This window comes from Sorex fumeus, unplaced genomic scaffold (genome assembly GCF_029834395.1).
Source record: "Sorex fumeus unplaced genomic scaffold, SorFum_2.1 ptg000041l, whole genome shotgun sequence".
Lineage (NCBI taxonomy): Eukaryota > Metazoa > Chordata > Mammalia > Eulipotyphla > Soricidae > Sorex > Sorex fumeus.
In genome coordinates, this window is record NW_026606098.1 from 6,500,886 (window position 1) to 6,523,859 (window position 22,974).

At 54.4% G+C, this 22,974-nt stretch overlaps 1 protein-coding gene across 1 annotated transcript in view; it reads left to right on the forward strand.

The window, feature by feature from the left end:
* The window catches only part of PCNT (pericentrin), a 48,252-nt gene that overhangs the window by 13,474 nt on the left and 11,804 nt on the right, over positions 1 to 22,974 (forward strand). The window contains exons 9-29 of the mRNA XM_056119545.1: positions 608 to 768; positions 1,120 to 1,358; positions 2,304 to 2,466; positions 2,774 to 2,986; positions 4,139 to 4,171; positions 6,135 to 6,364; positions 6,744 to 6,860; positions 6,963 to 6,983; positions 8,272 to 8,478; positions 9,774 to 9,944; positions 10,647 to 10,787; positions 12,371 to 13,228; positions 14,022 to 14,195; positions 15,790 to 16,431; positions 17,679 to 17,781; positions 18,452 to 18,600; positions 19,511 to 19,705; positions 19,856 to 20,045; positions 21,356 to 21,578; positions 21,728 to 21,878; positions 22,443 to 22,892. Of these exons, the coding sequence (XP_055975520.1) occupies positions 608 to 768; positions 1,120 to 1,358; positions 2,304 to 2,466; positions 2,774 to 2,986; positions 4,139 to 4,171; positions 6,135 to 6,364; positions 6,744 to 6,860; positions 6,963 to 6,983; positions 8,272 to 8,478; positions 9,774 to 9,944; positions 10,647 to 10,787; positions 12,371 to 13,228; positions 14,022 to 14,195; positions 15,790 to 16,431; positions 17,679 to 17,781; positions 18,452 to 18,600; positions 19,511 to 19,705; positions 19,856 to 20,045; positions 21,356 to 21,578; positions 21,728 to 21,878; positions 22,443 to 22,892 (4,831 nt within the window). The remainder of the gene's footprint in view (positions 1 to 607; positions 769 to 1,119; positions 1,359 to 2,303; positions 2,467 to 2,773; positions 2,987 to 4,138; positions 4,172 to 6,134; positions 6,365 to 6,743; positions 6,861 to 6,962; positions 6,984 to 8,271; positions 8,479 to 9,773; positions 9,945 to 10,646; positions 10,788 to 12,370; positions 13,229 to 14,021; positions 14,196 to 15,789; positions 16,432 to 17,678; positions 17,782 to 18,451; positions 18,601 to 19,510; positions 19,706 to 19,855; positions 20,046 to 21,355; positions 21,579 to 21,727; positions 21,879 to 22,442; positions 22,893 to 22,974) is intronic.

The window sequence follows — 22,974 nt, forward strand, 5'->3', positions numbered from 1 at the left end:
CCCCAGTCCACATTATTCTTAGGATTTTAGAGGAGCTAGAAAGACAGTGCAGGGGTAGGTGCTTGTCTTGCAGACAGATAGCTGACCCCAGTTTGGTCCCTGGTACCACATTGGGACCCCAGAGCACTGTTAGGAGTGATTCCCTGAGCACAAAGCCCGTGACACTGCTGGGTGCGACCCAGAAACAGGAAAAAGATTTGAGGGGCTGGAGTGATGACATATGGGCCAAGCAACGCGCACTTCCATGCTTGCATGTGGGGAGGTCAGCCTGTTACTATTTCTGTTACCACACGGTGCCCTGAACCCTTCTGGGAGTAGCCCCCAAGGACATTGTGTCCTAGACAAAACCAGAAAGTAAAGCAAATGTTTCCACGTAGATGCCACATGGACAGACCTTCCATGGTCATTGTTTGGCATTTTGGGGTTCTGCTTTTTTTTGTAGATCTAGTGTGTGTGTACTTCAGTTCTTGTCTCTGCCTGTGGTCCAGGGAGCTCTCAGTCTTATCTGGGCAGTTGGGTCATTACCTGGTTTGCTGGGCCAGGCCTTTCTCTGGAGAAGTATCCTGGAATCTGGAATAATGATCTCAAGATGCCCCTTGTGTCTCAGGAGGGTGCTGCGCGATACCCTGAGGAGGCTGTTGGGTCTGTTTGGAGAGACACTGAGAGCTGCCACTGCCCTGAGGAGCCGCATCAGTGACCGTGTGGGGCTGTGCCTGGACAACGAGGGCCTGCCCGACGCGCAGGTTGGGGATGCGGTCCCCCAGGCAGGTGAGTCCAGACCCCTGGAGCGCTGCCCTCCTCCCGGACATGTAGAAGTGCATGCACACACATACACATGTACTCACTTGTCTGCACATACATTAACATGCATGTACGTATACAGCCACGCATAAACATGTACGTGTTTGCATATACACGTACATGCAGTTGCGTGCACGCAGTATACGCACTCACATGTATGCACATATACACATTCACTCACGCATGTATATACATTCACACACGCATCTGCACACCCCTACATTCACAGGCACACATTCATACACACACACCCTCACTTCCTGAGAGCCTGTGGGTCTTGGATGCTGGGCACAAGCTCCCTGTGTGCTCACTTTGCAGTGCCGGCTCTTGACGACACCTGGCTAGGCTCTGAGTTGGCTGAGCTGGAACTGGACACAACGCTGCGCGGAAGCATGGAGGTGTCCTCACTGGCTGAGCTCAGCAGTCATGTCTGTGAAAGTTTCTTCCTGAGCCCTGACCGCACCCTGGACTGGGAGCAGCCTGTGAAGAAGGTGTTCCAGAGCCTGGACCTGGCAGTGGACAGCCTGCTGGGAATGGCCCTGGACTCCAGCAAGCAGGTAAGCCCACACCCAGGCAGAAACTGGGGTATGCCTTGATGCCTTTGGTCCTTGGGAGGCGGGCGTGACAGCGATGCACTGGAGTTCCCTTGCCCTGCCTCTGCTGGTAGGCAGACCACTCCCTCCAGGTGTGAGGCACTGCATCTGCTCAGAGGCAACTGTACAGCTCTGTTTAGGAGGCATTCTGAGCCCCGTTCCAGGAAGTGGGCTTACAGCAGCAGAAATCTCCCTTTGCGTCCTCTTCTCTCCACCCAGACAGGCCTGGGCAGGGCAGACAGCTAAGCATGGGCACTGAGAACACAGAAGTGGCCCTGACTCTTGTTCTACCCTGGCGGGGCTGCTGTGAGTTCTTGGAGCAGCTGCCACAGAAAGCCCACGTAGAAGCAGGCTTGGGATAACTAGCAGGCAGCGTTGGGGGTTTTGTGCCCCCACGGGAGCCGGAGAATCTGCTGGCTTGCATCCTGGAGAGGGTGAGAGACCCTTGTGAGAGGTCAGGGTGGGGCCTCAGCCCTCGGTTGTAGCCAGGGTGGCAACTGGGCACGTGGGAGACCACCTTGTGTTGTGTCTGCTCTGCTGGGACTTAGCAATTGAGGAGAGCCTGGCAGATAACAGATAGTGGGGGCAGGGGACCACTTAGGGGGCCAGAAGAGTATCAGGACCCTGCCCAGATGAGCCTGACTACTAGGCTCCCCGCCCCTACTTCCCGGCTGCATCCATCTATGCCCACTAGCGCTCTGGGTGCTCGGTTTCCTGCCCTAATCTCCCGTTTGAGAGCAGCTTGTGGCCTGTGGCACAGTGCCAATCTCTGTAGTATTTTATGCATCATCTGAGTTCTGACTGTCAGGAGTCTGTCGAGGAAACTCGTTTGGATTGTCAGAAGTGTCATGCTGAGCACTGACCTTAAGGTCTTACGGCCCTGAGCTGTTTCTTGAATGTGTCCCACAGCTGGAAGAAGCACGACAACTTCATTCTCGCTTTGAGAAGGAATTTAGCTGCAAGAATGAGGAGATGGCCCAGGTGGTCCAGAAGCACCAGGAGCTGCTGCAGCGTCTGGATGAGGAAAGCGCCACCAAGTCACGGCTGGTGCTGGAGCTGCACAAGGCAGAGGGTGAGGCTGGCGGGTTGGCAGACGGGTGTTCTCTGCCAACTGTCTGTCCCTGGACCACACGCAGATGACGGCACCGTCTGATGCTCTCGGGGCTGGTACCTGAAGCCTGATTCGGGTGGTCTGACACCTCTGTCCCTCACAGGCAGGGGACAGTGCTTGAGCCTGTTTCTGACGCTCACCAGTCCTTCGTGCAGGGCACTTGGGGGCCTGAGGGCACCTGCCAGACCTGCTGCCCCTCCGACCCCATCCTCTGGCTGGGCTCCTCTTGTTCTCCTGTGGTCTTGGCAGCCCGACCTGTTCCCCACAGGCCTCATCGCGGGCTTCAGGGAGGAGCAGGCCAGCCTGCAGGAGGCCCTGAGTCGCAGGGACGCATCGGAGCAGGACCTCGTCGTGGAGCTGGAGAGCTTGCGGGAGCGGCTGCAGCAGGCAGCTCGGCAGGTGTCGGTGCTACAGGATGAGAACTCGGCACTACAGAGGCAGAAGGAGGTGGTGGCGGCAGAGGCTCAGGACAGAGAAGCCGGTGAGGCGTGCTTGGGTGTGGACGCAAGCCCAGGCAGGAACTTAAGTGTGGCTTTGGTGGGGGCACACGTGGCCTGAGGTGGGCGGGAAGAGTTGGGAGGAGCCGATCTGGAGACTCATGCTAGGGTCACTGCTCTGCCCTGTGGGGATGAACTGTGATGGGGCTTGTGGTCAGAGCTCCCAGTGTGCAGTCACCATCAGGGGAGTTTCCACAGAAGCATGCGTCGGTTTCAGAGCCTGGAAAGCTCACTCCCTGGCACCGCCTGGGCCCTGGGGCACCAAGACAAACAGTTCAGGGCTGGAGAGAAAGCATGGGGGTAGGGCACTTGCCTTTCACTTGGCTGACATGGGTTTGGTTCCCAGAACCCCTTAAGGTCCCTGACCCCCGCAGGATGTGACCCTAACTGTCCTCCCGACTCAGAAACTTTAGGTCATGGACTTAATGCAGCAGCAGAGCACATGGAGTTGAGTGTGGGTTCATGGGAGCTGACTGGGCGTGCCTAGAGGTGTCTCGGCTTTCCTGACCCTGCTCTGCCCTGCGCTGGCCGAGCAGCCTGCTGGGCACCTCCTTCTGACCTGAGCTGGCCCATGACTGTACCTCACCTCGAGATTTGGGGCTTCCTCTGGTTTGCTGCTCTCTGTTCTGGCCTTGTTCTCCCTGCCCTGCCAGTGTCAGCTGTGGTGGGGGTACTTGAAGCTCAGGGTGGCCTCATTCCTCTCTGGGTCCTGGTGACCCTGACCTCTGTGTTATAGTCTGTGGTCTGGACCCGTGGATGGTCATGGCCTCAGCGCCTTCTGCCAGGGCGTGTGCTGACTGCTCTCAGGTGTGCTGGGCTGCTCTGTTCTCACCCTTTGCACAGTTGTCTCATGAGGTGAGAGTGATGTCGGACCCTGACAGCTGCCCTGCGGGCTGGGGTCTCCTGTGGAGAGCTTGTAGGGTGGGGCAGTCACTGCACCTTGAATGCTGCTGTGCCCTTCTTCCTGCCTCCCCCTCACTGTGGCTGACTGGACGTCAGCAGTGATGCCGGGGGACATAGACCACGGGCATTTTCTGCTGTGGTACTTTCACCGAGCATCCTCCTCACATTTCCCGCTTCTGTCCTAGGCCCCTGTTCTGTTTCTATCTGCCAATTCTCTGCCTTTTTGTTTCTAGGCCTTCCTGTTACTGTAGCACACAAGGATTCAGGTTTGTAAGAGCAGATGTGATTGATGTATGCTGTGCTGTGTGCAAATTTGCACCGCGACAGGGAAGTGTCTCAGAGCTTCTGTAGCAATGTTCACTCCAGGGTGACTGGACCCTTGGCCTTCAGGCAGGAAACACTGCTTTTCTGAGCTGTGTCTGCAGGGTGCTGCTTGCAGTGGGCTTGTCCTTGGGGAGCCTGAGGGTGGAGCCTTGCAGTGGGTCTCTACAGCCCAGACACTGCCCAGTGCTACAGCACCTGCAGCAGCGACTTTACTGCTTGGCTTCGTGGTGTGACCACTCATTGCAAAGTTCTGTTGGGTAGAAGATTTCAGGTTATAGAAATCACGATGAAGTTTCCAGAGCTGGACACGTATAAGTGAACTCTGTGAGTTACTACGTAGGTTTTGGGATTGTTTAAGTTATTTGGGATTCAGTAGATGCTAAGCCGTCAGTTCCTTGAACATGTACTAATTTGTAGGTTTCTCTGGGCTGTGGCCTCTTACCAGTCCATTCTAGATGTGTTGATAGTTAGCAGTTTCCTCCCTTGACACAGCCATGACCTCCACCCACCTGCCACAAGCAGACAACTTGGGTCCTCTGATCCCCAGAGTGATTAAGTGACTTTGTACCTTGCAGGACAGAGTGAACCATGAGCTCAGAGGTGAGGTCAGGGGTGAGGTCAGAGACCAGCTGACTGCACAGGGTGAGTCCACATAGCCTGCAGTCAGCTTCCATACCGGTGTGGAAAATTTGTACCTACATGGGTCTGTTTCAGGAACTCAGGGCTTGGGGTATGGCACAGGTGGAAGGCCTGGGCTCAGCCAACAGCACCATGCGGTCCTGGTATATTGCCAGTTGTGGCCCCTGTTAAAGCAGAACAGGAGGGAGATTGCTCACGTTGCAGAGCCCTGGTCTTAACAGGGCTCTCACGTGTATCCCCTGGGCTTGAATCATAGCACCACTGGAGTACCCTGGTGGTCTTGTTACACACGGCCCACCTGGCCCGACACCAAATCAGCAGGCGAGTGTTGCTGGGTCATGAATGGTTGGGTCAGGTGTGGCTGGGCAGAGCATGGCCGGGCCAAGCATGGCTGGGTTGAGCGTGGCTGGGCAGAGCATGGCTGGGTCATGGGTCATGCTCAGCGTGGTTGGGCTGAGCATGGTTGGACTAAATGTGGCTGGACAGTATGGCTGAGAGTGGCCCCAGTTCCTTTGCCCTTCAACATTGCTGGGTGTGACCCTCCATAGAAAACAAAATGATAGGTCTGGGTTGATGCTCTGAAGCCTGCAGCATGGACTCTGTATGTGGGAGCCCCAAGTTCCCTCACCAGCATCCCCCACCCCTGTCATTGCAGGGGGTCACCCAAAACCTGTTCAGAGGTTACTGGAATATTAAGATAGAATTCCTAAAATGTTACCTGATGTCATTGAGCAACTCTAAGCTGTATTATTAGCAGGTCCTTTACAATTTTTAGTCAGTCTTTCAATGGCACATTTTCCCTTAAAATGTGAGTTCCAGGGGCTGGAGAGATAGCACAGCGGGTAGGGCATTTGCCTTGCACGCAGCCAACCCGGGTTCAATTCCCAGCATCCCATATGGTCCCTTGAGCACCACCAGGAGTAACTCCTGAGTGCAGAGCCAGGAATAACCCCTGTGCATTGCCAGGTGTGACCCAAAAAGAAAAAAAAATGTGAGTTCCAGATTTTCAGTGAGTATCTGTGGCCATGTCACACTGTGGGCTTGTGTGGGGCAGGATACAGGCCCCTGCTGGTTTGTGGGGTCTCCTTTCCTGTGCTTTGGCCTTGGCTGACCAACACCCCTTCTGGAGGGGAAGGGACCGCAGAGTCCAGTGCCCCATTGCAGATGACTGGACTGGGCCAGGGAATCTCTGGGATCTCTGGTTGCTTCTGTGGCACCAGGCAGCACCTGAGCTTTGGAGTCCTCCCCGTCTGCTCTCCTTGCTAGCCCTGCGCACGGAAGTGGCGTCTCTCGCCCAGGAGCATCTGGAGACGAAGAAGCAGTGTGAGAAGGACCGTTCTGCCCTGCTGTCACAGATGAAGGTTCTGGAGTCGGAGCTGGAAGAGCAGCTGTCACGGCAGCAAGCCTGTGCCCAGCAGGCTGAGGAGCTCACAGCCCTGCGGCAGCAGATGGAGTCTCTGGACAAGCACCTGCGCAGCCAACGGCAGTTCATGGATGTAAGTGTGTGGGTGTTAGTTACATCTGCAGTGGCCACCACCACCAGCTTTCCGATTCCTTCATGAGTCAACCCTGGGCGGGTTAAAGTGTAGAGCGAGCTCCCTGTATCTCCTGCCATGCGGGGCTGGGCCATGTCATGCCGTGCTGTGCAGTCCTGTGCAGTGCCGGTCTGTGCTGGTCCAGGCCAGGCTGGGCTAGGCTAAGCTTGGGCTGCATTCTGTCAGGCTGACCCTGAGCCTCATGTGCGTGGGCTCGGTGCCCCCAACTTCCTGCTGGCTCCAGCTCCTCACGCCTGCCCCGCTTGTCCCCCTAACCTGTGAGGATGCTGAGGACGGGAGCTGCAGTGAGCATGACTGAAGGCCCTGGTTCTCCCCACAGGAGCAAGCCGTGGAGCGGGAGCATGAGCGCGAGGACTTCCAGCAGGAGATCCGGCGGCTGGAGGAGCAACTCCGTCAGGCGGCCAGACTGCAACCCCAAGGCCCCCGAGATAGCGATGTAAGTCAGTGACTGTATGCCTTGCTGTAACTGGGGGCATCGGCACTGTTTCTCAAGTCCTTACCACTCTGTTCTTTCCCTTCCATGTACTGGGAACCACAGCAGGCACAGCTGGGCCAAGAGGTAGGCTGCATGCTGCCTTCTGTGAGGCTGGGGCCACCTGCTCTCAACGTGTGTGTGCGTGTGTGAATGCACAATTGATGCGTGTGCATATTATATATAGCTTTGAAAATGCATGTATGTATTGTACGGATCGTGTAATGTGTTTGGTGCGTGTGACTTGTGTGCACTTGATGTGCATGCACATGATGTGTGATGTGTGGCATATATATTCGTGTGGTGTGTGATGTGCATGTTTGAGTACGTATAATTTGTGATGTGAATGTGATGTCTGCATGTGATATGTATGCATGTATATGATATGCGTGACCATGTGACATATATGTCATTTTTGTATGCATGTGACGTGCGTGTATGTGATGTGTGTGGTGTACGTTTGATGTGTACTGTGTTTTTGTGTACGTGAGGTGTGTGATGTGTGCATGTGTGGAATCGTGTTGTGTGTGATGTGTGCCTCTGGCGTACAGATGGTACAAGTTTAGGGGTGTATGTATGTGTGCATGCACGCGCACAGCACAGTGCTGGGGACCTGTACATGTGTTTTGCTTTCTGCTTGGCTGCGGCTGTGAGGTAGTAGCTGAAGTTGATCTGGTTGTTTTGGTTTTTGGGCTATACCTGTTGGTGCTCAGAGCTTATTCTTGGCTCTGTGCTCAGGGATCACTCCTGGTGGACCCTAGGTGGTGCTGGGGATCGAACCAGGAGTGAGCACTTTACCTGCTGTACTCTCTGGTCAGTTACTTTCATGTCACCCCCCTCTGGTGGCACCACAGACCCTGCGTCCTACAACTTCTCTTTTTCTTTTCTTTTCTTTTTTTTTTTTTTGGCCTTTTGGGGTCACACCCAGCGATGCTCAGGGGTTACTCCTGGCTCTGCACTCAGGAATTACTCCTGGCGTTTCTCGGGGACCATATGGGATGCTGGGAATAGAATCCAGGTTGACTGTGTGCAAGGCAAATGCCCTATCCGCTGTGCTGTCGCTCCAAGCCCCCTTGATTCTCTTCTTTGCAGTGACCTTGTCTCACCCAGCTGAACTCTTGACCCTTTTCTTGGATTTCCCTGATGGCTGCTTAGTAACCCACTTGTTACTGTCAGAACTCCTGGTATTTCGCTGAATTTTGCTTTGTTCTGCTTTGCTCCAGACAGCTGTCACTCCCTCAGACCGTCTTCCCTGTGAGGCTGAGGGCAGAAACCCCCACTCAGAATCAGTTCTCTGAGGCATGCAGTCAGCCTTCTCATTTGGAAGTTAATTTTTCTCTTAACTACTTTATTGCCTAAGCATTTTTTGTTGTAGGTTGAATTATTACAAGAAAAGTTGAGAGAACAGTCTGATGGGCTGAATGAACTGGCCATGAAGAAGGACTTGGTGGATAAGCGAGTGGCAACTCAGGAGCAGGAGATCCAGAGGCTGGAGGAGGCCAATGCCCACAGCAGCAGACTGGTGGCACAGCTGCAGGGGGAGCTGGAGCAGCATAGGAGAATCGTGCAGGGCCTACAGCAGGTCAGCACTCCAGGATGGACCCCCGGGCTGCCTGCCCTCGGCGGTGGCTCCCTGGGGAAAGCCCTGCTGCAGACCAGGTGTGGCAGGCCTCCAAGGCAAGGCCTCTGTCCCTTCTGTGCCCATGCACATGCACGCATGTACATTTAGGGGAGGCAGTTCTCTCATTGAGTACATGTAACTTGTGAGAGTTTAATTGTGCTGGGGGACCCACAGTTTAACTCACTTCCGACGACTTCAGTTTCCATAGGCGTGGACCCGAGGTTTCCTGACCCTCCTGGCTTTCACAAGTTGGCTAGAACAATTCCCAAAGTTCAGCTGGCCCCCACCCAGAGACTGCCAAGGGCACCTCAGGACCTCAATTCTGATGAGGCTGGAAGGGCTGCTCCCTCTCAGCACCGAGCACATGGCATGGCCTTCAGAGCTTGTGCTAGAAGGGGGTCCGAGAAGAAATGACACTATTCTAGATCATGACGTCACATTTACTGTGGCAGCATTTTATGTTGTCTTGAGCATGTCCATTCCATTATTTCTCAGAGTCTCAGAATTTGTTCATAGTAATTCATAAAGCACCAGTACCTGTTAATTTAGTGGTTGAGTTTAGGAATTTGTCAGTGGCTGTGGGGATGAGCGTGGGCAGTGCCTGTTTGTATCCTGCATCTCTAGGTGCAGGGCTGCACAGGCCTCCTGAGCACCGAGTCCAGGGAGTCAGACCTCTGATGTGTGGTGATTTCATTCCTTTCTTCCTCCTTCCCTCCTCCCCCCTTTCCATCACGCCTTCCTTTTGGCTTTATTTGTTCTTCCCCTTCTCTCCTACCTACCTTCCTACTTTTCTTTTCTCCTTCCTTTCTCCCTCCTTCCTTCAGTAAATGTTCAGAGGTTATTAAGTGCCAGGAATATTGATAACACTTTTATTACCTCCAGAGAATTGGTCCATATATAGATTCCAGTCTGCTTCTGCCCATTGAGTTTGTTTTGTCCACACTGAATGTAATTTGTAAACTTCGTCATGGGGTGTTATTGTTCCATGAACATATATTTTGTTAGCTGTTGCCTGCCTTTTGGGCAAGTTTTTTTCCAAGTTTTTAAAATCTTGAACAGACCAAAGATTATTTTTTACCTGTTGAGTGATTTCTGTGAATAAGCCTCCCACTTGTGGCAATGCCAGGCCCTTCCCCAGGCAGATATATCCTCTGTGCGTGTGGGTCCGTAGCGTGTGTCTGTTGTGAGCATGATGGGCACTTGAGCCCACTTTGCTCCTGGAGTCTTGATAGATGCATCTCCTCCCATCTGGACAGGACCGAGAGGCGCTGCAGGAGCAACAGATGAGCCACTTGCTTCTGGTGTCCTCTTTGCAGTCCAGGCTGGACGAGGCCAAGTGCCCCATGCTCGTGCCAGGGGGCCGTCTTGAGTGCCCGCAAGGCCAGCTTGAGGCAGCACAGGAGGTACTCCAGCAGCGGGAGAACGAGGTAGGTGTGGGGTTGTGCACCCTCGTGAGTTGAGGTGACTGTGAGGGTGTGTCCCTGAGACAGGTGGGTATCAGGTATATGACCGAGTGAGGTGAGATTATTAGTGCAGTGCGTGTCCCCAACTTACGTGATGTGACTGTGCGGTGCGGACTCCTGAGTTGGGTTGGCTGTGGGATATGCTCCCCGAGGTGGGGTGGCTGTGGGGTGTTTCCCTGAGGTGAGGTGGCGGCTGTGGGGTGTGTTTCCGAGGTGAGATGGTGGCTGTGGGGTGTGTGCCCCGACTGAGGTAGAGTGGCTGTGGGCTGTGTGCCCCGAGTGAGGTAGGGTGGCTGTGGGGTGTGTTTCCCAAGGTGAGGTGGTGGCTCTGAGGTGTGTTTCCCTGAGGTGAGGTGGTGGCTGTGGGTTGTGTGTCCCAAGTGAGGTGGGGTGGCTGTGAGGTGTTTCCCAAGGTGAGGTGGTAGCTGTGGGGTGTGTATCCCCGGGGGTGAAGTGGTGGCTGTAGGGTGTGTTTCGCTGAGGTGAGGTGGTGGCTGTGGGGTGTGTGCTCCTAGGGCCCTTCCATCTTGCCACTCCTTGTCTGTACCCACCTTGGGGTCAGAGCAGCGACAGCAGCTTCTGTGGTACATTTTTAGACCCTTTTAAAGTTTTGTTATGAAACCAACTAGAATATTGGGTATAATTATCTTTTTTTTTTTTTGCAAGGTTTTGGACTTAAAAGAGCAACTGGAAAAGATCAGAGCTGATATGGTCAGTAAAGACGAAGAGATGCTGCAACTGAACCTAAAGCAGAGCCATGCGGCCACCTGCGTCCAGGAGTTGCAGGAGGAGAATGCCCGCTTGATGGTAAACCAACAAGCCCTCTTAGGCCCCAGGCTCTGTGCCATCCTTTAGCACCACCAGTTGGGGGCCTCCTGTAGGCCTGGTGCCTGTAGGGAGAGTATCCCAGCAGGCCCGAGTGCAGGACAGCAGGCAGCTTTCTGGTAAGAGCCCGGGCTCCTATCCGGGGAACAGCGACCCCACCTCCTGCCCCTTGCACCCAGAACAAGTGCCACACTGCTCAGGTGCTCGTCAGGTGTAACTGCTGCAGTGGCACAGTGCTCATAGACATCAGCAAATATTCACCATGTGAACCCATCACTGCTTTGGGTCATTCAGTTTGGGGAAGAGGTGGCTCTTACTAAGTGAGGTTTATGTTATGAGCGCTTTCATTGTTGACCTCCCACTCCTGGGTCTGTTTTTGGTTCTCTTGAGCAAAACACAAAGCTGTCTTTAGTGGAGATAACAATGAAAATTTACCCTTAAGAGAGTCCTTGTTGCCTGCTGAGTGTGTGCTGCTGAGTGTGTGGAACTGTATGAGTGTGAGTGTGTGAGCTTGTCATAGTGGAGTGAGTGTTTGAGTGTGGAGTGTGTGAATATGGACTGAGTATGTAAGAGTGGAGTGAATGTATTTGGGTGTTAGTCTATGTGAGAGTGTGGAGTGTGTTTAAGAGAGAGAGTGGTAGAGAGATGTCAGCGGTTCGTGCCTCTTTTGCCCTGTCCATCAGCATTGTTCCAGTGTCTCCCATCCTCTTTATATGTCCTTTTTATGCTTGTTACAAGCTGGGTTTCTCTTGCTCTCTACTCTTGCTCTCTCCTCCCTCCCTTCCTTTTTTCCTCTTTAGCCTTTCCTCCCTCCCTCCCTTTCTTCTTCCCTTTCTCCCTTCCTTCCTCCCTCTCTCCCTTCTTGGTGGTGCTCATGGCCTACTGTTGGCTCTGAGCTCAAGGATCACTCCTCCTGATGGGGCACAAGGACCAACCATATGGGGTGTCAGGGATTAAACTGGTTGGTCACTTCTACTATCTTTCCATGTGTCCCTCTGCTCACAAGGCATGTACCAGCTCTTTGGTGTTTGACGCATGCAACAGTGTGTGAAGAGCCGCACTTGGTTATTCCTCACAGGGCAGTCATGCAGGAGTGCACCCCACCACCTGTAGCTGCACAAGGCTGTGGCTACATCAGCCAGCACATGCATGCCCAGTGCTGCCCTGCGAGCCCTAGGCATGCTCTTTACTTCTGGTGCTAACATACTGCCTCATTGGGAGCTGTTGGGGCTGAGGAGGTTCAGGTCTGAGCACTTTTTGGGGGGAGGGTGGTGGAGGGGTGGAGAGGGGCACATTTGGGTTACACCTGGTGGTGTTCAGGACATCCTCCTGAGGGTCACTCTTGACAGGGTCTTTGGGGAGTCTTGTGAGGTGCTGGGGATCAAACTGGGGCTGGCCGAGTGCAAGGCCAGTGCCTTCCCCCTGTACTGTCTCTTCGGCTTCAGCCATTGTACTTTTAAGCCTCGAAGTCTTTCCAGTATTTTCAGAGTGAATTCCAGGTGAGTTTTCTGTGTAGGAGGGAAATTCTGAATGTCATTTCTCTGAAATGTGCCTTGTTTCCTCAGGCCGCATATGACAGGAGTTCTGAAATTGAGGAACTGAAGTCCATAATTGAGAATCTGCATGAGAACCAGGAGAGATTGCAGAAGGATAAAGTGGAAGAGATCGAACAACTCCATGAAGTCATCGAGAAGCTTCAGAGAGAGCTGTCCCTGGCGGGCCCTACGGGACACGAGGTCAGCAAAGGCCAGGCTGGGAGCCTCCAGAGCGAGCTAGATGGGGCTGTGGCACATGGAGCGTTGGCCAGTGAGCTCCAGGATGCTCTGGCAGCCAAAGAGGCGTTGAGCCAGCTGCTGGCCGAGCAGGAGCATGGGCACAGCCAGGCCCTGGAGACCCTGCGGCAGCGCCTGCATGATGCTGAAACGGCAGCTGCCACAAGGCTGGCTGAGCTGGAGCGCAGCACAGCCCTCAGGGAGACTGAAGCCCAGGGCCTGGCCTCCCGGATCCGTGAGTGTGAAGCCAGAATCGCAGACAGAGAGCTGGAAATTGCCTGCCTGAGCAGACGCAGGTGGGCACACTCCACCCAGCTGGAGGCCATCCTAGCGGCCTTTGCTCACTTCCGAGGGGCACTGGAGAGACAGTTGCTGGCGACTACCGATGAGACGCCAGAGCTGCAGAGACTGCGAACACAGTGCGTCCGTCTCAGCCGTCAGCTGCAGCTGCTGAACCAGCGCTTCCTGCGGTGTCAGAAGGAGCTGGGTCGGCAGCAGCAGCCTCGGGGACCCTGCCACCTTCGTGGGGAGGGCCACTCCCTGGCACAGAGTCCCTGGTCCGAGGAGACCTCAGCAGATCAAGACTTAGAGCAGGATGTGGGCAGCAGGGTGCAGAGCTTGGCCTCCCTCGGCTGTGGCCGTGATCCCCAGGTAATGTGCACAGCTCTGAAATTGTCACTGTTCAGCACTCAGACTGTTTTCTCTGGAGGCATCGAGGAAACACGTGGTTGTGCCCAGGGGTGGGTTGTTTTTGACTCAGTGCTTAGGAATGACCCCTGGCAATGCTTGGTGGACCTTCTGTGGTGCCTGGGATTCAATTGGGGTCGGTGGGGTCCAAGACAAGGACATTAGCCGTTGCATTTTTCTCCAGCCTTAGACTTTCTAGAACAGTTACTATTAAACATTGTGGAGAACAGCCAGCACTACTGACATTGCTTTGGTTTGTTCGTCTTCATTCCCTTCTCTGGTCTCTTTCCAGTATACATATCCTCATTCATCATGATGTTATAGGGCTGTTCCCATGGGTGCTTGTGGAGCTCCCATGCTGGGGATCCAGCTCAGGACTTTGCATACACAGGAGCTGTGCTTGGCCACATGAGCTACACCCCCCACCCTGATTTCTCTCTTCAATTGGTATTTCCTGTGAAAATGTTTCCCTTCATTCAGAAATATTATGCACTTTGCTTTTGTGTGGACCTGAGGCCGTCAGTGGCTGTGTTCCACACTAGTTCAGGGCTGTGTCCATGAGCTTGATGGATTGCCCTCAGCACCCTAACCATGTGCATATCTCACACTGCAGCAGCTTTGGTCTGAGGCTGTACCTTGAAGTTTAGGAGAGTCACCTGTGTCTCCCCAGGGGCCTGCTGGCAGGAACACTTCTTACTTGTAGGCAGTGATGCGTCCCTGTGTCTTTCTGAGCCCCTCATCCTTGTCTGTTCTGCAGAGTCCAGTGGCGGCAGAGCTGCACCCGGACAAAGCCCTGGTGGTTTTCACTGATGCTGGAACCCTCAAGCGTGACGACATGTCGGTGCTCAGTGCCCGCCAGCAGCAACTGTGCCCTGAGCTGCTCTTGGTGAAGGCTGAGGGCCACCTCGGCAGCGAATCAGTGCCTGTGCAGGTATGGCACAGTGTGGCATGGCTGCGTGTGGCTCCGTGGCCCACAGCATTTGCCTATGGTCTGGGCCAGATAGCGCTTGTCCCAGCAGAGCAGTACACATCCTTCTGGGTGCCAAACCTGTCTGCTGGGGGATTGGTTAGCGGTAGTGCTTTCTTCCTGCCTGCCTGGGACAAGGGGGAACTAGGCCCAGGGTGGGCTCTGGCTATGTCCTGTGAATACCAGTCCCTGCCCAGGTGCTATGGGACCAGGGTCCCTTTCCTACGAGATGTGGATCGAGCTTTGGTGCCTCTGACTCTTCCTGCTTGCTTCATTACTGCTCCCCACAAGGTGAGCAGAGCAACTAGAACCATTTCTGCCCTGCAGACTGAATAGGTGCCACTGGGAAGTTGATCTTTCTTATCTTGGGCGTGGTGGGCACATGGACCATGGCAGTTGGCACCCCGGGTGTAAACTTCCGTTCCTGCTGCTTTTCCATGTGAGCTGGGCCTGTTCCATAGCTGCTTATGTATAGAGCCTCAGGTCCCTTGTCCTACGGCAGACGCCACAGTGGTTGCTGGGGTAGCAACTGACAGATTCTGGAGTTGGAGTGCAGGGGCCCTGCTGGTCCTGACTAACCTCCTGGGGACTGCTCCCAGAGTGGACTGTGAGTACTAGTGGCCCCATGAGTTCTAAGGCCTTTTGTTCCCCAGCCTTCACCCCTCCGCTGTGCTGGATGACAGAGTCTGGCCTTGGGATTTTTCAAATCATGTCAGGAAACTGTCTGTAGCTTCTCATGATAAGGGCATATATGAATGCTGAAGGAAGTTGCAGCCAGGAAACCCCAGGTTGTCCTGTGAGTCAGAGACCTGTATATCTCAGTGTTTGCACATAGGGTTGACCTTTGTTCCCTCTAGAAGATCCTTTTGTCCTCAGTAAGTTGGCACAGGAATCAGGGTGACAGTGGCCTGGGGAGCAGCTTTGGTTCTTGTTTGCCTGGCAGATCCAGCTCATGCATCTCCTTCATCTGTCTATAGAACTGAAGAGTTCCTATAAGTGCACCCCCCCACCCCACTCTCTGCTCTGATGACAGGCCCTCGCCCCAGGGGTCACAGTGCTTGTTGTGTCTGTACTGATACCTGCCACTGAGCTTCCTGCTATTGGGAATGTTTGTATGGAGCTGGATCCTTTGCTTCCTGCTCTCGCCAGAGCCTGGGCGGGGTGGGCCTGCTGCTGAGAAGCCGAGGGCATGAGTCTGACAGGTTTGACCTGATTTTCCCTCCAGCGGGTCTGCTGCAAGTCTCAGGCCTCCCCAAGTTGCAGCTGTGGAGCAGATGCAGCTGCTGTGCACACTTGTGTCTGTGGGCTCCCAGAACCTGATTCTTACTGCCCTGGAAACCTTGAAGTGATGAACTGTCCCGAACTTACATATCATCCCCTTTTCATTACCCCTGGAAGTGTCTAGTACAGAGGAGTGGCACCTACCCCTACCCCTGCCCCTGCCCCTGAGGCTGCACCTGCTCCCACCCCCAGTGCTCCAGCTCGACGGGGGAGATTCCTGACCCCATGCCCCATGTGATTTGTCTCATGGTGACCCCACATGCTTTTTTACTTGCAGGACGAGGAGGAGTCCCTGGGAAAGTATCAGCCGGGAAAAGTCGACCTCATAACCCAAGTGAAGCAGCTGCAAGAGAAACTGAACCATTTGGTACACTGCATGAACTCCCAGAGCCAGAACGCAGAGGCAGGCGGCAGCACCAGTGACGGAGAAGAGGCCGATGGACTGTGTCCTCCGACAGCATCTCCTGCTGATGAAGCCACGCGGGATCTGGTCACCTGGCTTGGGGCTCAGGGCCCTATGGGAGGAGTTAGGCAGTGGAGGATCCCTGATGGGGACCGCCCAGGGTCCCCCCAGGCCAGCTCATGCTGCAGCCCCAGTGAACTCAGCCATGCACATGTTGGGGCTGAGTGCTTGAAGAACGCACTCAGGGCTTTGGACCTGTCTTCCTGGAGTTCTCCTGAGCTGCTCAGGAAAGACTCATCCCTCGAGCCCCAGCCTGGCCTGCCCCTCACCCCATGCATGGATGTCCTGAGCCAGTACAGCCTGGATGTGTCACTGCAGGGCGGACTGAGTGACTTAGTGTCCCAGGCTAGCCGCCCGGGGCTGCTCGGTCCTCCGGAGGTCTCTGCACCAAAGAAGTCTCCACCAGTAGTGGACAGAATATCCTCAGCAGACCAGCACTTGCAGCGGACATCTGTGGTAGGTGGCCCGCTCACAGCTCTCAAGGTTGGGCGCCTGAGGGCTCCCCCTGGGGGAGTGTGGCGTGGGTTAGGGTCACAGCTGCGGCATTGTTGTGTCACTGCTGACACTACCATGTGTAGTGTGGAGGGACAGCCAGTCTCCAGAGGGCTCCCACAGCGATTGGGAGAGGGCTTGGCCACTGGAAGGAACCCTGTTGTCTTCACCCCACCACCTGGCTTCCCCCAAGTGATGTCTTCTCTTGACATGGTGGTGCTTGTCTGACGAGCTGTAGGCCGGTGCTGCCAACTCAGGGACTCAGTCACGAAAACCATTTTTGCGCAGGCTGCATGCAGTTTCCTCACAGCGGAGTGTTCTTCACATTTCAAAGTTTTATTTCCTATTTCTTGTTTGTTTTGGGGTCACGCCCAGCAGTGCTCAGGGATCACTTCTGAGGGGCTTGGGGTTTCATATGTAGTGCCGGGAATTGAATCCTGGTTGGCCACAGGCAAGGCAAACAAGCACCCTATCTGCGGTATTATCACTCTGACCTCTGTATTTCATATTTAACGGGTTGCACTTAGTGTTAAAATTAATATTGATACTTCAATGTGCTTTTTTAAAAGTTACTTTTGACTACATTTTTCTAACAGCTTTGAGATTTTTCTTTAAAGGCCTAGAAGAAAAGAAAAAACCAGGGGATACGTGTTATGTGAGGTGTAACCCAGCAGATTGCAGATAGTTTATGCTGGTTTTTTTTTTTTTTTTGGTTTGGTTTTTGTTTTGAGACCACACTTGGTGGTGCTTGGGTTACTCCTGGGAATGACTTGGGAATTACTCTTGTTGGGCTTTGGGGGGGACCATGTGGGATACTGGGGATTGAACCTGGGTTGGCCTTGTGCAAGGAAAATGTCCTAACCACTGTACTGTTGCTCCAGCCCTTGTTTTATTTATTTTTCAAAAAGGAGTGCTAGAGAGTGAACCCAGAGTCTCAAATATTTGAGGCATGTGCTCTACCTATCACTGAGCATATCCCTGGCCCCCATGTTACGTTTAAAAAACCTGAGGGTTTTATTTAGACCGAAAAACATAATCTCTGAGAAGTAGTAACATAGATTATTAGAGACACTTGACTTATGTGTCTTGACATACGTTCTGAGCATTTTTTGGCTTGTACTTAGGCAGATAATCTGATTTCAAGCCTTAGAAAGTTTCTATCTTGTATAAAGTTACTTCATGACTATTTAAGAGCTTACTTACTTGAACAGGAGAAAGATGTTGAAGATTTTATCATAACATCTCTTGATACTCAAGAAAAATCAAGCTCACCTCCCCCTGAGTTGGAAGGGAAGAGTGATGGGAATGGAAAGGGTGAGTGACCATTTCCTGCCAGCTGTGTGTTCTGTGATGTTCAAGCATGGTGGCAATTGATGGGTCTGCTCCCGCTGTCTCGTGACACCCCTTGTGTCTCCACGTGATCTTCTGGGTCTGTGCTCAAGGAATTTGTGAACTTGATGGCATTTTGCTCCTGAAAAATCTGCTGGTACTTTGTGGTGTTCTGTTCACAACTGCTCATGCTCGGCATGTGTGGGCATGTGCTTTGGCCCACGGTGGCATCTGCTCTTAACGCTGCCATGCAGCTTCCCACCTTTCACGGCTCAGGACTGTGTGGAGGACATCCAGGGGCAGCTGGCCAAAAATGTGGAGTGACTTTTGCTTCCTCCTTACCTGAGTGGGGAGCCTCCAGCTTCCCTCGTAGGGCCTGGCTCTCAGCAGTGTCATGTCCCAGGACTGTATCATTTTCTCCCTCCCACTGTGAGTTGGGCAGAAACTGGGGAGCATGGGGAGCTGTGCTGTTCGGTCCCGAACTGCCCGCCAGCTCCATCAGTGGTTGCCACACTGACCTGCTTTTATCTATCTAGGTGGCTGGCTTTGTCACTGCTTTTCTGAGCGAATTATTGACTCACTGATGCTTTTGAGGAGTGCCCAGGGTATGCCTCTAAGAACTGTGGTTTTGGACCCTGCCCTTGTGTGTACTTAGGTGATAGCTCAGGGCTTGGAGAGACACTGACCCAAGATATCCAGAGCCTCGCAGCTGCTTCTCCTGCTGTGCCTTCCCCCACTTCCAGAAAGTCGCGCCATTGTTCAGCCGCCATGAAGGAGAAGGACCTGCACCCACAGCAAGTGAAGGTGATGCACAGGGAGCAGGGCAGCCCCGTCACCGACTCAGGAATGGGTAGCACCACGACCTGTCACTAGTTGCTTGCATGGTCGCACATATACCATGCTAGCAGTGTGGCTGCTTTTTGGACCACAAGAGAGAAAAGTGGGATCATCTTCCAGTTTAGCTCAGCAGAAGGGCACAGAGACTCTGCCCACTGTGCAGGGCGTGTATGTGTTGTGTGTAGGTGTGTGTGTAGGTGTGTGTAGGTGACTGGACTCCTGTATGTGGCCAGGGCTTCTCCTGCCAGCGCCCAGCTTGGGCGCACATGGGGGATACTGCCTTCCCTGCTTATCCTTCCAACTGCCCATTGCCTCGCTTTCCCATGGTTGCCTCTCTCCTCTCTCCCATATCTGTCCCTCCCGCTCTCTTACTTCCTCTCTCATCTATCCCTCCTCTCTCCCTCCCTCCTACCCTCTGTCCCTCATTTGTCTCTACCTCCTCCCTTTTTTTCTCCATCTCTCTCCCTCCCTGCCTCCTTTCTCCATCTCCTTTTTTCTCTCCTTCCCTTCCTCCCTCTCTTCCTCCCTCCCTCCCTCCCTCCCACCTCTTTTCTTTCCTCCCTTTGTCTCTCCTTCCCTCTCTTTCTCTCTCCCTCTCCCTTGCTGGTGCCCAACTCTCCCAGCAGGCTTAACCCTGATCATTTGAGTCTCCAGCTTGGTGAGGGATTTTCTCATTGGATCCCTCAGGCTCATCCCAAAGTGCCCCTCTGCACCAGGCTGCTTCTGTATTTTCAGTTGTCCCGAGAGGGGTTGGAGGCTGCCAGACTCCCGCACTGTCCCTTCAAGCTGCTTTTCCACAAGCACTCCCCCAACTCAGACCACCACCACCACCTCCTCTTCCCTAAACTCAGTTACTCCCCTTCTCTGTCTCCTGCAGGCTCTGCTTCAGATGGTGTGTGATGAGAGCCACCAGATACTGGCCTTGTCCGAGTTCCAGGTCCCCCCAAGTGCCCTGAGCAAGGGGGAGCCCAGTGTCTCGCTCGAGCATTTCCTGTGGGAAGGCCATGGTGTTGTGGATCCGACATCGGTTCTAAAGGGGCTTCCAACCCCAGCAACCCAAAAGCGTGAGCAGGTAGTTGAATCCTCGGGAGGGGGCAGTCAGCCATGACCTGTGTCCTATACTAGGTACAGTGTCCTGGGTGGAAGTGTGGGGCTGGGCATGTGCAGCCCAGAATTGGGGGGTTCCACCATCCAGTCTCAGCCTGCACTTGCTGCTCCCCAGGGTCAGAAGGAGTCTCTGGAACCCCCGCAGCCGTCAGAGAGGACCCGCCTGCTGTCGGAGATCCAGGCTCTGCGTGCTCAGCTGCGTCTGACACACTTGCAGAACCAGGAGAAGCTGCAGCAGCTATGCACAGCGCTAACTAGCACCGAGGCCCGAGGGAGCCGGCGAGAGCACCAGCTGCGCAGACAAGGTGGGTGCAGCCTTGGTACCTCTCACGTTCCCCTATGAGCGATTTTGGGGCCTTTTGGGGCTACAGCACAGAGCAGGGTTCGCTGCCTGAGTACCAGGCAAGCCTGGCTTAAATTGTGAGCCCAGATAGAGGTGGAACCTTGCGGGCAGAGTAGGCAACTGCATCCCCAGTGTGGGTACTGCCGGGCCACAGCCAAGAGCCTGGAACTACCCTCTGGGTTGTTGATTCTTTGGGGTCTTTAATGTAAATTTCCTGTTATCTACAAATGAGGCAGATTATGCTCTTCTTCCTGCTGTGGTGAGGTGGGACCCCTCATGGTCCCCACCCCATAGTGGGCTGTTTGGATGCAGAGCGATAGCACAGCAGGGAAGGAGCTTCCCTTACACACGGCTGACTCAGGTTCGATCCCCGGCACCCCATATGGTCTCTTGAGCACCATCAGGAATAATCCCTGAGCACAGATACAGGAGTAAACCCTGAACGTAACCAGGTATTATTCCTCCTGTTCCCCCTCCTCCCCCAATAAGTAAAATCCCCAGAAACTGTGGCTTAAGCCACTCTTGAGTACTCTTAAGTACTCTCAAGTACTCTTACCTCTCTGCTGTGGTGATTGCCTTTTAGGAGGCCACACCCAGTGGTGCTTAGCATGGTGTGCGTAGGTTCAGCTCTTGCATGCCAAGCACGGGCTCAGTCCCTTGAGCCTCTCCCTGGCCCTGTGGCTGTTTGTCGTGTCTGGTGGTGTGGCCTGTCACCCAACATTGTTGCAGGCTGCATCACCCTGTGTGTCCTGGGTTTATGTCTGCTTTTGGGAGTGGGGCCCTTTGTGCTGAGGCAGAGCCCTTCCTGCCTAGCTCTTTGTAGAGATGCAGAATGTCTCTAGGATAACCACAGGAAAGCTCGCATGCAGTTCTCACGCACAGCAGGTGTGTTCTCTGAAGCCTCATCTGCCTTGTGGGGATCCTGGAGCCCCAGGGGCTATCCAGAGCCTGGCCTCACGTCTGGGAGCCCACCATGTGCCCCGCATAGCCCTGTGGGCTAACCCACTAACTGCCTGCCTGTCTTTGGGTCCTCCTTGAAACAAATAGGTTCCGGGTCCCAGTGGCTTCACCTCCACACTCCCTACCCCCACTTTCCGTGGCAGGTCTGTTCTCTGCAGTTTCTGCGTGGCTGCTCTCGCAGGAGCTTCATCAACTCCCCCATCCCCACCTCCACCCCCTGACCCCTTTCCAAGGCAGGTCTGTTCCCTGTAGTCTCTGCATGACTGCTCTAACTCTGGCTCCTGCCGTTCCACATTCTTTTTCTCTTTATAGTTGAGTTATTGGCATATAAGGTTGAGCAAGAAAAATGCACAGCAAGTGAGCTACAAAAAACGCTGAATGAAGAGCAAGAGAAAGCAAGTAACAGTCAGAAGCTTCTGGTGGTGGCACAGAACACTGCGAAGGATCTGAAATCTGAGCTCTGCGAGTGTACACAGGAGAATGAAAGACTGCTACAGTCCCTCAATGACGTGCAGAAGGAGGTTCTCCAGCTGAGGTGTGGCCCCTGGTGGGCTGCTGTGCTCAGGGTGGGGACAGGTGTTGGGAAGGTGTTGAGGGGAGGGACTGGGCGCACGGGCAGAGAATAAGGTGAAGCAGGACTTCCCCACCTGCAGTGTACCCGATGCTGGTCTTGTCCCCGCATAGATCTGTACTGCATGGGAAAGAGAAGGAGCTGCGTGCGGCGCTTCTGGAGCTGGAGAGCCAGCGCAAGCGGGAGTGCACCCTGCAGAGCCAGCTTGAGGAGGAGCGCCAGCGCCACCTGCACACAGAGGGCCAGAGCACTAAAAGCGTGGAGGTACTGGACGGCAGCGGGTAGCATCCTCTCCTGGGCTGCTCCGTGACTCAGCATCCTGGTGGTGGTGGTGATTGAGAGGGTTGGCTGTGTGATTGAGAGCTTGCTGCGTCTCTGCAGCCGGCAGTATGTTGATCAGAGGTGCTTGCTCTGGGTGGTGCTCCACTGTTTGGCATGTGTCCTCCGGCTCCTGAACTTGTTTACCATTATTCCCAGTTTGACGCTGTCCATGGCCCAGGGGCCAGATATATGGCTGGCATCTTGTGGCGAGTGCCAGGGTGCATCTGGATGGGTGCCCCCATGCACCCATCAGCCAGCGTTGCTCCTGGGGTGAAGCTGCAGTGACACTCCATCCTGCCTCCTTGCAATTTGAGGGAGCATTGCTGAGTATCTGAGTGTTGGCTGGACAATGGGAATTGGAATTTGGGAAGCTGGAGAGAGAGGGTTGCTGTTTCTCTTGCTCTCTTTCTCCCTGCCTTCCTCTCTCACCCTCCTCCCTCCTTCCCTCCCTCCCTCCCTCCCTCCCTTTGCTCTTCCATTGAATTTCCTTCCTTTTTCATAATGCAGGAATTAAAGGCGTCTCTGGACAAGCAGTTTGCTCGCAGTAACCGCCTGTGTGTTGCACTGAAGCATGAACAGATGACCAAGGACAATCTCCAGAAGGAGTTGCGGATTGAATCGTCTCGCTGTGAGGCACTGCTGACGCAGGAGCGGGGCCGCCTATCTGAGCTACAGCAGAGCCTGGAGGCTGAGCGCAACCGCACACAGGAGCTGACCGAGGCCTTGCATCATGAGCGTGTCCTGACAGAGCAGTTAAGCCGCAGAGCCCAGGAGGTCTGTGCCCTCCAGGAGACGCAGGCACAGCAGGTACTGCTGCGGAAGTTGGAGGAGGAGCAGGCCCGGGTGCGGGAGCTGCAGACCACACTGCAGAAGGCACAGCAGCAGGCCATGCGCACACAGCAGCGGCTGGAGGCTGAGGCACAGAGGCGCTACACAGAGCTGCAGAAAGAGAAGGAGGTGAGTGCCGTGCTGAGGGCCACCGTGGAGGCCCTGCAGGCCCAGCACCCAGAGCCAGGAGGCTTGCTGCAGGGAGCGCAGG